This window comes from Limulus polyphemus, unplaced genomic scaffold (assembly GCF_000517525.1).
Source record: "Limulus polyphemus unplaced genomic scaffold, Limulus_polyphemus-2.1.2 Scaffold286, whole genome shotgun sequence".
NCBI classification, from domain to species: domain Eukaryota; kingdom Metazoa; phylum Arthropoda; class Merostomata; order Xiphosura; family Limulidae; genus Limulus; species Limulus polyphemus.
The window spans coordinates 328,640-341,705 of record NW_013665896.1 but is presented as its reverse complement, the minus strand read 5'-3'; the positions used below and the strand labels follow the sequence as shown (position 1 = coordinate 341,705).

The 13,066-nt window shown below is 32.5% G+C and overlaps 2 protein-coding genes across 4 annotated transcripts in view; one reads left to right on the top strand and one right to left on the bottom strand.

The window, feature by feature from the left end:
* LOC106457050 (UPF0538 protein C2orf76 homolog) overlaps nt 1–5,256 on the top strand; it is a 19,772-nt gene extending 14,516 nt beyond the window's left edge. Inside the window, exons 2-3 of one of the 2 annotated variants that reach the window (XM_022382869.1) lie at nt 361–800; nt 5,174–5,256. In XM_022382869.1, the coding sequence (XP_022238577.1) occupies nt 361–754 (394 nt within the window). In that variant the 3' untranslated portion in view covers nt 755–800; nt 5,174–5,256. Of the gene's footprint in view, nt 1–360; nt 855–5,173 lie in introns of those variants that run through there. The other variant, XM_013916432.2, reaches the window with a different exon arrangement.
* Nucleotides 3,445–13,066, bottom strand: part of LOC106457044 (mediator of RNA polymerase II transcription subunit 1-like) — a 65,448-nt gene continuing 55,826 nt past the window's right edge. For both annotated transcript variants that reach the window (XM_022382864.1, XM_022382866.1), the window contains exons 14-17: nt 11,903–12,083; nt 11,436–11,531; nt 10,727–10,832; nt 3,445–10,171 (exon numbers count right to left, since the gene is read on the bottom strand). In XM_022382864.1, coding sequence (XP_022238572.1) covers nt 6,076–10,171; nt 10,727–10,832; nt 11,436–11,531; nt 11,903–12,083 — 4,479 coding nt within the window. In that variant the 3' untranslated portion in view covers nt 3,445–6,075. The remainder of the gene's footprint in view (nt 10,172–10,726; nt 10,833–11,435; nt 11,532–11,902; nt 12,084–13,066) is intronic.

Here is a 13,066-nt window from a genome sequence, read left to right as displayed (position 1 = left end):
GTCGTTCGGTTTTACTATATATTATTTGTTATACGATACTCTAATAAATAAATTAATTAATTATATATATATATATACACACACACACACACACACACACACACACACACACACACACAAAATGTATATTCAGTAAGCTCATGTAAAGCACAGATAATAACCTGGTAGAGTACCTTTTTGCACAAGTGAAAATTTGAAAGAAAATGCTTAAAGTACATTTCCCAAATAGCTGTTTTCCTTTTTTGGCCAGTTGTACTTATTATGACTATTTTACTATTGCAAAGAATATGAAAGTTACTTGCATACATCAATTTTTGTTCCTAATTTGTGGATATACATTCATTTATATAAACATTGTAGTAGCATGGCAGAAGAAGAGCCTAACAGAATCATTGTGACAGTGCGGCTCATCCGTTCCTTTGAGCATCATAATGTACGCCCAGTCGTGTTTAAGGATGTTGATCCCAATCAGACTGTCAGTTTTTTTAAGAACACAATCCTAACAGATATCAAGAAAAGAACTGGCTTGCCACCACCAGTAAAAAACTATGATTATGACACACTTAAGATACAACATCAAGCCCATGGGGCTAAAACCAATGACCCCATCATCAATACAGAAATGGATGAAGAGCTGATTCTTCAAGACCACAGAACCTTAGCTGAAAGCAATATAAGAAGTGAAACTGAAATTTCCTTTTTCAAGAAAATAGATTACATCAAGTACAAAGAAAATCCACATTTGAATTGGTGAGAAAACCGGACTGTAGTTATGGATCAATGTAAAATAAGTAAAAAATGTAAGTTCTATCTGTATTAATAATATATGTAAATAAACCAGTGTTACCACTAAATTGTGTTTCACTTTCTAAAATATGATTTCAGTTTATCAGCCAAATTAGTGTATTCTCTTGGTGATATAGAATTTATATAAAATATCACTAATCCTTTAACTGCATTGTGCTGTAGAACTTACAGTATAACCTAATATCCCTACATCCAGAACAGATGTATCCAAGGGATATGTGTAGATCAGTGGCAATCCACAAGATCGTTAAAATAAGATGTTTTACAATGTAATTGTACGAAGTAGTTCCCGAAATTTTAGGAGAGAAAAGGTTGGGAGCTACTGATTTAGATTATATGACGTCACATGATCAGTCTTGTGTTTTCTCTAGTATCAAATGCTTTACTTGTGCAGCTGTATGTAGCAGCTTATCAATAACAAACAAGATCAACTATGCTTTCATTTGAACAAGAAGTTTCTCTCCGTAAGAAACCAGAAAAATCAAAGTAATGAATGTTGCAGAAGCCCATGAATTACAACAAATATATTTTGAATAACTGTAAAATCTGTGAAGCAATAAGTATACTTAAAAACATCACATAAGAAATTTTTTAGATCTCATAAAACATACTTTTACCATGAAATAATACAACTTGTTTTCGTGGCTTTAAAACTCTTAATAGAATGAAAAAGAAATCTAAGTAGTTCAGTATTTAGTTTGTATTAAATATTAAAGATGCTACAAAAAGCACTATAGGTATATCGTTCTAGAATAAAAAATTGTGGAGATTCTTAATTTTGCAAAAATGTTGAAACACAGAAGAATCTGTGTGTTTGTGTATATACACACACATACAAGCATATCCAATATCAATGAAGTAATTTGATTTCTGGTACTTGTCCAGCCATATTAATCTCTTGTAAATCTTCCATGGACATAGTTTAACCATGCATATTTTAACATTTATGAAGTTGTTTGTGTATACAATCTTCAATAAAACTACAATGTAATGTATTAGAACTTTTTTTTTTTTAAATGTATTTCTGCACTGTTTATTTCTTTTTAAAAACTGAGTAAGCATTTTAACTCTAAATTTTAAATTTGGGGGTGTATGTTTATTTTTTCATTCAAACACTAGAAACTTAAATTTGAATATCTTTTAAAACATGAATTAATGTTTTGAAGTTCTTATGACTACTTCATCAAATGACACCATTTATTTATGGAAAATAAATTATCTGGATTTTGTATGTTATTCACTTTAATATTTTAATTGCAAATAAGATGTGATTAAACTTTTGTTACATGCAATTTTTAACTGAGTGTCCTCTGGAGGAATTCTGTAAAGAGCTCAATACTGGTAAACAATGTAACATTAGACTTCAGTGGAGGAAATAATCCTGTATTTAATCAATCACATCATTTACAAATATACCATAATTAAAGTACATGGTATACAAGCAAATGTAAAATCTCATTCCTCATACAAATATTCACAACAAAATGTAAATTAAATCACAAGTAAAAACTGAACAAGATATGTACAAATAATAAAACACAATACAGACCAGTACTGCTAATGTATACTGTAATTCATATATACCAATAAGAAATTGACAGCCTTGCAGAAAAGTGTTATCACACACAACATTTAAAGTACATGTAGTTGCATTAGCAATAAAAAACCAATCTTAAAAAAAATTGCTAACTAGAATTACACTGATTTGACATTCGGAATGGTTTTAGTATTACAGTAAATTGAACTGTAGTTAGAAATTTTAGATAACTGAAATATTTACAAAAGATTTTCCACTTTCATTTTCTTCTGTTCTACACATAAGACAAGACACTCATTTCTTAAATGATTAAGTTAAAAAGAATACCAGCAGTAAGATAATTAAAATGTTCTGAACAGCTTAAATGTCTATGGAATAAATAAGTTGTTTTCAAAGTCCTAAGTTTTAAACCAATTTCACTGAACTTTTCTTTGTACAATTACATATATTTTATGGTTAAAGACAGTTTCTCACACTAAAACTAATGAAATAACTTATACCAAACTCTAAAGGACAAAATTACATAAATAACCTTGGCTACAAGAAATGGTGACCTCTGGTAACATTAAGAAACTTGCTTGCAGTCCAATCCACATTAAGAACACAATATTATAGATAGGTGTTATCAAAATATTTTTGCATTAACCACTAACTAGTAGTAGTAGTTTTTTTCATTGCACAAACACTCTTTCTCATTTGCATTAAAATTTGCAAGTTATGTACAAAATTTACCAATGACATTTTCCACAGTTAATGATATGTGTCAATCCATCTTCAGAAACTTTACAATGAATTACAAATAAAATATATTTTATTACCAGTTCTGCATTTTTTAGCCTTTCTGGTCACTAACTACCACAAACTCAAATTGAGTGTATTGATGAAGTTGGTTTTTATACAATCAAAATGCTTTAAAACAAAACGTTTCAACATTACTTGACAAGAATATTCATATAAGAATGTAAACATCCAACCATAAGCTTGGAACTCCTCATACAACAGAGTACTCTTTTTTTTTCAAAATATAATTTTATTGCATAGTAACATTACATATGAAACTATGCTGTTCTAGTAGCACATTTCATACCAAAGGATTTTTCAATACTAAAAAAAAAAGGTAACACAATGAAAATAATTACAAAGTTGTAGTAATATTTACACTAATCTTCAGATCACTAACAAATAAAATGACTTGTTAAACGGCATAGTTTGTAGAACAAGTATCAGTGACACCAACTAATGTTTAGTAGAGTTCAGAATTAACTTTAGTGCATCTGAATATGTAACAAACAAAATACTATTTTCAACCTACAATACTGTGATGTACTACAGAGTACAAGCAGTAAAATTCAAAAACTATTTATGACCTAAGTTGGGAAAAATGTAATGATAATGAAATGTTAATTCTGTAATTCTTAGGTTTGTTGTTTTTAGTCCTGATACTTGCAAAATTAACAAGCCCAGCAAATGCAATCATATAAATTTACAAAAAATCACTCAAAATGTGTCTACCTTAACTCCTTAATGCTGCTTACAAAGTTTCTACTAACATGGCTGTGTAACCTATGAAAGATTCTGTACGTATTAGAGTAAAAAACAGTTTCACTGACTTTTAGAACATGCTAAAAGTTTATACTTACAATTTTTAAGAGGCCTTTACACTTTTGAATAACAATATAAAGAAAAGGAAACATGGAACAATATTAATTTAGCAGAAATTAAAGTATGAATTTTTAATTTTTTGGTTCATACTTTGCCTTCATTCTAATGTTACCTTTAATAGAGAAACTACATTTATATTACATTAAAACTTTCTATGAAATATAATACACAAATACAAAATTTATCATTTCTAAATGTAAGTAAAATAAAAACTATGGTACATAAATGACATACAATAAACTGAACTGTCAGAAAATATTAAAACTATGTTCCTGATGCTAACGTAAACCTTAAAAGTAGTTTTTTTAATACAGAATTTTTGTTATGGCACTCCAGAATAATTATAAAAGTTTTAAAGAGTAGCAGATATCTATTGATTGATATTGGAAAAACATATGTGACATATTTGTAACTGCTAGCTTTTATCAAAAGCATATGGAACTTTTGGTAATGATTTGTCAAGTAAAGCAATGTTTCATATCAGTATTCATACGTACAGTAGCTGTGGACTTAAAACTACTTTTGATTATGAAATTCTCTTCTGGGCATCATACAGCAATCATTATTCAGGATTCTTCTTGTCAAGAACAATAGCCCCATGTATCTCCTAAACTAACAAGCTAAGAAAGATAAGAACTTATAACAATGATAAAACTTTTTTTTTTTAAGTAATTTACAATTCTAAAAAGATTAAAATGTAAAAAAATACTGCCAAGTTAAATAAAAGAATAGTGATGCATATTATTTTAATGGCAAGACATTCTTGACAATGCAAGCTGCTAGGAACTTGTGTATTAATAAATTTTCATGCCACCAAAATAATGTGCCCAACTATTAATATTCAGGAGTCTTAATTTAAATTTGCAACCAAGAATAGGAAATTCATTTAAACATTACATTTTTTTTAAACATAACACGCACAGGTCATATTTATCAAATGACAAATAACTTGTAGAGTAAACTAAAAGGGAGAAAAACCAGTAGTGTAAAATGGTGTTTAATATTTTTGTTTTTTTTTAGGCTTTTAAACCTATGTACTTCACACATTTAGTTTGTTTGTTTTTTTGTTTGTTTCTTACTTTTTAAATGCAATGTATGTACAATAATGGAAATGTTACAAATTAAATGTTTCTATTCATTACATTACTAAATATTCTGTTTTTTCAGCACAAAGCTACACAATGGGCTATCTGCACCCTGTTCATCAAAGAAAATCCAACCCTGGATCTTAGCAATTTAAGTATGTAAGCTTACCACTGAGGGACCATTACTAAATTATTTTTTTAACAAATCAGAGCTTACATGATGTTTATTTGTTGTTGAGCATAAAGCAACAAAATGGGCTATCTGTGATCTGCCTAATGTGGATATTAAAACATGGTTTTTACATTATGAGCCCTTCAACTTGCCACTGGAAGGTCTTACAAGAAAACATACTTCTGAAAAGCTACATATTAAACCATCCCTAATACTGTTCAATACATGCTTAAGTTATTTACTGTCATTAGTTTCTCAAGTACCATGTCTACTGAGAAAACTAAAATTTGTGTAATTTTACATGAAGTGAAAATATCATGCAAGTTTTTAAACTTGAATAAGTTTTTATCTATTTACATTTAATCATTTACCAGATTTAAGATTTGATAAAACAATAGCCACAGAGCTAAAATACCAGTTCCATTAAATTTATTTACATATATAATGTCATAGTGCAATATCATAACCCTCTCACAACTAGTACTTTTATTTTGAATAATCCTCAAAATATATTGTCTTGCACCTTCCAGTTGCCTTTAAATAAAGCACTCAATACTTTGTTTATATAGGTTCCCTACATCTGTGTATATGTAAAATCTTGTCTTTTTTTTAGTTTGATGAAAGTTATTACAACAACTTACTCTAAATGTTATTCCCTCTTGTTTCTAATGGTGGATGTGTGGATCAGTTGCAATTTACAGATGAATAGACTTGTTAATTTTCTGTTCACCATATAAATTGACAAGTTCTACAATATGTTTATACTTCTCAGCTGCAATACTGCATCCATTCCACACACCACATTCACGTAGTCATTTACCTAAACCTATTAACGCCTCATCCATAAGTTCATCATCTATATCACATGGAGAGGGACGAGACATTGAACTTGTGACTGACTGATTAGATGGAGGAGTACGAACAATGCCAGGAGATTCAATTGGAGTAGATTGGAATGGAGATTTGGCAATAGTCCTACTTGGTGATGGTTCTGTTTTTTCTGTTGATTCATGAGTTATTGTGGTGTTTGGTGGCATGGACTCAGATTTTGGACTAGAAATTCTGGCCTTTTTCTCAGGAGACTTCTGAAGTCTTGGAATTCCAGGACAATCAATAACTAGTCCATCTTCAGGACTGCTCTCACTATCTGAGTTCTTCCTCTTAACCTTTCCACTTCTTGCAGGTATTGCAGATGGAATCTTTGATGACTCTTCAACATTAGAAGAAGTAGTTGTGACAGCATCTTCTGCCCGAATGGATGATGAAACTTCATTTTTCTTTTGGTTTTCTAATATATCTTTATCAGTGATTGCCACAAGATCTGAAGGTGTTACAGGTGACATAGATGGTTTTACATCTGTGCTACTTGTAACATAACTTTTTTCATCAGATACAGATCTTACAGGGCTCACTCCTTTTGAATTTTCTGGTGCATCTGATGCTCTTGCAATAGATGAATTCTGTGAATCCATCTTTGTTTGAGCTAACAATAACCAAAATACTTTCTCACTCTCACTTTCATCGGCACTGTCTCTAGTTGGAGTGTGTCTTGGAGAATGCCTCAAAGGAGATTCCTCGGATCTTTTAGGAGTATTACCTCCAGTTATTCTCAGCTCTGAAAGAGGCTTACTGCTTTGAGGAGGAGGCATGAGATTAGTACTTCCTGAAGTTGTTGTTGAACTTTTTACTTCTTGTTTACTTTCTGAAAATGAACCCTTGCTCTCAGATGTGGGTACAGAAGTTTTTGGTTTATCAACTTTTTCAACCATCTTGGATGAGGAAGAGTTTTTGTCTTTAGATGAGATAGAAACTTTAGTTGATAGTTTCACAGATGAATTGCTAGTAGAACTAACTTTAGAAGATGATGATGTTGTTGATGAGCTGGCAGATGTGAATAGACCTTTCTGGACAGATGAACTAGATGATTTTGTTACACCTCCTGTAGCAGATTTATGAGATGTGTTTGGACTGCTGGAAGGTGTATTTTTCTTACTAGAAGGACTAACATTTTTCTGCACAGTGTTTCCAGATGAACTTACTGGCTTATTTGAATTTGAGATGGAGCTTGAACTTACAGCCATATTTTTTGAACCTGATTGTACTTTGTTCTTACTTGATGTTTTGTAGCTTCCATCACTTGAGCGTGTTTTTGTGACAGTTAATTTAATTCCTTGAGCACTTGGCTTAACAGTGAACTGATCAGAGCTGGAATATTTAGGTTTGGATTCCCCACTTCTTGAAGTAGAGCCCTCCCGATCCTTTCCTGACTCCTTAACAGATCCACTATCCTTTTTCTCGGGCTTAGATTCTTTTCTCTCACTAGTAGTGTCAGGTTTACTGCTGCTGCTCTCTGCTTTACCTACAGTCGTAGCTGCTTGCTGGGCATGACTTGCATTTACTCTTAATTTGTCAATTACATCACTCAAAGATCCCTTTCGAGAGCGAATTCCACTGCTTGTGGATTTGTAACTGCCTGATAAAGTAGTGGAAGATGACTGTTGAGATTTAGCTACTGTTGTACTTATAGAGGGAGTTGAAGCTGGAATAATGGAAACACTGCAGGAGATGACTGAGGAATTTGCGATGCTTGACTGGCCAACAGTTGAACCTGCTGAAGGCTTGGAAGCAACAGGTGTTATGGTTGTAGAAGCAGGCAAATTTAGATTTTTCAATTTGAGAATGGCTGTCCGAGGAGTGTTTCCTTTGCTAGGAGAAGATCTTCCTCCACTGCTAGGTCCACCTCCTACTTGAGAAGACAAAGCAGACACACCTACAGATCCTGATCCCCAACTGCTGGAACTGTTACTTTTGGAACTAGATCCTTGTTTGTGTTTTGTTTGTATTTTCAAAGAAGGTGTAGAGATGATCATTTTTGTACTACCTTCAGAATCAATATTACTTCGCAAGTTTCCCGAAGTCTGAGACTGAGATGCTGGAGAAGATTTACTGCTTCCCTTCTCACCTAGCATGGAAACTTTATTTGAAGAAATTGACTTGGGAGTAGGACTGTTACTGCCACTTCCTGACCCAGAACTAGTAGACGACTTCTTGCTGGAAACTACTGTGGACTTTGAAGTTCCAGACGAACTAGAAGAAACTAAAGAAAGAGGTTTCATGTTCAAGGTTATGGGACGAAGAGGTTGAGTTTCAGCATTTGCAGAAGAAACAACAGACACAGATGAGGTTTCTGAAGAAAGTGAAGCTGGAGGAGGCATAAGAGAAGTTTCCAAAGTCAATTTGATAGGAGATTTCCGATCAATACTGTCAGCACTCTCGGCACGTTTCTTTTTTCGTTCCTTTTTAGCATCTCCTTTACGTTTCCCTGAAGAAACTGTTGGGCTCTCACCAACGCTGGAGGATCTACGGCTTTCTTTTTGTTTACTTTTGCTTTCTGTTTTGGATATCTTAAGACTATCACCAGATTTTGCAATTTTAAAAGAGGTACCTACTACAGGGGATGGAGAACTACGTGTAGCAGGAGGTGTTTTACAAGGTATTTCTGTATCAGGCACAAAATATTTATCTTGCTCTAAACTTCCACCTATAAGCTTTTCATTTGTCTTTTCCTCTTCTGAAACATTATACAAATCCTTTTCACACTTAAACTCTTCTAAAGGTGAGTTTCTTGTCTCTGACTTTGTCTCACTGTCACTACTTTTTAACCGTTTCACTTTACGATTCTGCCTATCCATTGATGCAGCCAGTTTAGATGCCATTATAGCTGGGTTAAGATCCATACCAAATGTGCCAGCCTCTGTCAAATCCATGTCAACATCTACTCCTTCTCCAACAGTTCCTCCTGTATTGTCCTCTGAACTTGTTGCTATAGTATCCAAATCTAAGGGACTAGATGTTTCAGAATGCTGTATTTTGGCTTGGTAATTTGTTCCCAGTGATTCAGCCTGTGATTTATAGCTACCACCCTCAATGCCTGAACCTCTTCCAGCTGTTGTAAATGAGATACCTAGTAATGCATGAGTTGGATCAGAAGGAAAATTTATACCTTCATCAGCCAACACAGGATATGCTGGAGAAGTTTCACCTTTCACAAAATTACCTTGTGTACTTGGTGGTCTTACATACTGCTGTTCTGTGAAAGATGTTGATAAGTGAAAGTTATGCTCAAAAGACATTGATGTTTCTGTGCTTTCACTATCAGGAGTTGGTAAATCTCGGCTATCGTCTTCACTTGCTCTTTTCCCTCCTGATCTTCCTGGGCTACGAAGCTCTGATGTTGTCTTCCGTTTTCGTTGTTTACGAGGTTTTACAGTTGTGGTAGTCTGGGATAAAAAAGGAAAAGAGGTAGCAAGAGAGTTGGCTGCTGGCACATCACTTAGCATATTCATTAACATTGCATTTGATCTACCCTGCTGTTGGTAGGCTTGAGTTGTAGATGGTAGGCCAGGAGCAATTAAATTTCTACTCATAGGATTTGAATCGCTTGTCATTCCTTGTTCATGACCAAAAGGAAAAAAATCCTGATCAGATGCTGTGTTCATAGCCTGTGATCCTCCCATTTGCATGTGAGATGCAGGACTAAACCCCATAGATGTTTCCCCACTAGGAGAGACTGAACTTGACAAAGGATACTGTTTTGCACTTGTATTTTGAATTGCATCTTTAGGTTTACCAGTGTCAGATTGATTATTTGCATTTTCAATCATCCTATCAACTACATTACCACTCATCTTATTTGTTAAATTACTAAAGTCCCCTGCTCCAAAACTACTGTTGCTTCCCAGACTATTTCCAGCACCATAACCTGGTAGCTGAGAGAAGTAAGGCAGTCCTGGCTCACCAGGTACAGGACCATAAAAGAAATCTCCTTGAGCTGAGGCTCTTGCTTGCTGTCGCTGGACATGTGCTTTCCGCAAAACTGCCCGCATAGTTACTGGGATAGACAAACACCTGGAAAAACATAATATAATTTGATGGTGATAACATCTACTGACTTATTTTAACTTTAGTACTGCATCCAATGAATATCAATGCTATTATATATAAATTCTTCTATTCATATATTTCACCTTTTTTTACAAATTTCATTAAAAGTAACTAGCCATATTATTCTCTACTATCATCCCAAGTAATGTAAAATTTCAAGTAATATCAATTACTTAATAGACCATCACTTTATTAAACCATTATGCAAAACACTGTTGTATAGGAAATGTCATGTTGGGTTCAAAACAAATTACATGAAAAAAAAAATCTGTTGAACTGCAGAATCTCAAATATCAGCATCATTTTTGCATTTAAAAAGGGAAATTGACTGAATTAACTTTTTTTAAGAAAAATTTTTCATTTGTTCAATCATTAAAAATTATTGTATATTTAGGTGTAAAATCTCTAACACCAAATTGGACTTAAAGATCTGTAAAATGGGCATGTCTCTACAACCTATTTAAGACTCAATTACTTTCAACTACTTATGTATATAATGTAAAATGCATACACAATTACCGTTGCATCACTTTGCTTGTATATTCATCAGTGCAGAGTGGAGTGTCATTGGTCAAGGTGAAAATTTTGCATTTCACATTAGTAATATCTCGTAGATCAAGATCAACTAGAAGAACCAAAAAGAAAAAAAAATTTATTTAATTAATATATAATTATAAAATTAAATAATATACTGAATCTGATCCTTTGAGATCTCTCTGAACTTTAGTGTACAACTAAAATCAAAAACTGTAACCTAAACACATTTTACAAAAAGTTATAAAATATTGTGATCTATCAATGAATTTGATCGCTATGAACAAATCAGGACAAGAATTATCACTTGATTCAGTTTGGTAATAAAAAATTCATAAATTGTCTGACTTTTTGTCATACCACTGTAGTTTACAAAACTCAGCAATTTTATAATCTGTTTTTATATACTTACATTGGAGAATGGCAATTGAATAATTACAACCATTTGAATCAACTTTTTTTTTAGTCCTGAGGCTGCTTACAACTGTTGGGGCACCTTAAGATGCTAATGCATTATTGGTTATTCTTGTGCAGACTTGTCTGGTGGTGTCCATATTCACTCCAGAGAGTCGTTCCTAATTTAGTAGTGACAGACTAGAGAGAAAGCACCTAACACTATCTGCTGGACAGCACTTATACTAAAGAACAGAGGAATTGACCACCAGGCCATGCAATACTTCCTGAATCAACTTACCAGTAGCCAAAGATTCTTCAAGTGGATGTTCAAAGGAAATGCTGAGATGTGTGGTTGTGAGAACAGAGACTTCAAACATCAGGGGAGAATCCACATCTATAAAAAAATGTATATTCAAAAATTTGAATATTTAATAGTATAGTGTTTATAATTGTGTCAGCATAAACTCTATACTGTTAAATATGCTAATGTGTTCAGACTAAATAGGTACAACAACACAAGTTCAGAGTTAACTAAGCATATAAGGAAAAATATACAATAGAATAAATTTAAGAAAAAAACAAGTTACTCAAATATGACTTGAAGTAAAATTTCTAGTCACTGTTACAGTAAGCACAGTATATTTCTTTGTGAAGGCCAATAAGTAGAAGCATCATTTGTGACATTCTTAGAAATATAAAACTTGTATAAAAACAAAACTCTGATGATTTTTAATATTTGTGTTTTCATACTGTTGTAATCCATACCTGTTTTACTAGCAGGCCTGATACAGCTACCTATCACAGTGTTGAACAAGACTTGCTGTCGTAAAAAAACCAGAATTTGGGGAACATGAGTAGGATGGGTAAAGGGGACTCCAGATACTAGAACTCCCTGGAGATCTGTACTACTACTCAGATAGTAACAATGATGCTGATCTGGAAGAGTCTACAAGATAAAAACCTGCTATATAATTCATGTTCAGAATTTGTTAAAGAAATGGGCTTTAAAAATTATATTTTTTCCAACATTCTGACCTACAGAACCTTTTTTTTATTTATTCGTTTTAATGCAAAGTTACAAAATAGGCTATATGCACTCTATCCACCACAGGGAACCAAACCCCTGAACATTAACATTTAGAAGAATGAATAAATTCCTTTCACATATAATTTTGTTTTAGAGGATTTTACCAACAAATTTATCATGAGGGCAATATCACATTTGTGAATTGAAAAAATGATAGAGAACTTATCTTTTAATAGATTTCTGATTTTATTTTTATAAATAGTAGCATAACATTCAATTATTTGTACAAAATTACATTATTTAATGAAGTTTAAAGAGGAATTTAATAAAAAAAAATCCTAAAATATGTTTTAGACTGTAAATAAGCACCCTCTAAGAAGAACCTTTTTTTCAAAATTTACAAAAAAATTTTCCTTCAACTTCAGCACTGATCCTGCCATCTATGATTGGTATCTAAACCTTTTCTAGTCTGTTTTCTTTATAAAACTGCGTCTGGGCATGTTAAACCTCAGTTGTAAAACTTTTAGCCAATCCTAATCAAAGGTTTCAATTTCAGTACCATGTTATTCCAATCGCTGTATTTCACGTTTGACAAATCATAGGATGATATGGAAAGCACATGACGAAACGTTGTTCTCTGGATTTTACAATATGAATGTGGGTGGTGCTTATTATAGTAACTGCCATTTTATGTAGAGGTTGTATTTAGTATTGTATTTTCTATAAGCATTAGAAAAGGAGAGTACGTGATTATTAAAAAAATTAAAAATAGATAAAATTTGCATTTTTATGGATGATACAAATTTTTGGGGATTTCAAAATAATGTATTAAAACATAAAAAGTAATAAGTTCAAATCTGGAACAAATATAAATATTGTAATCATTTATTATAAATACCATT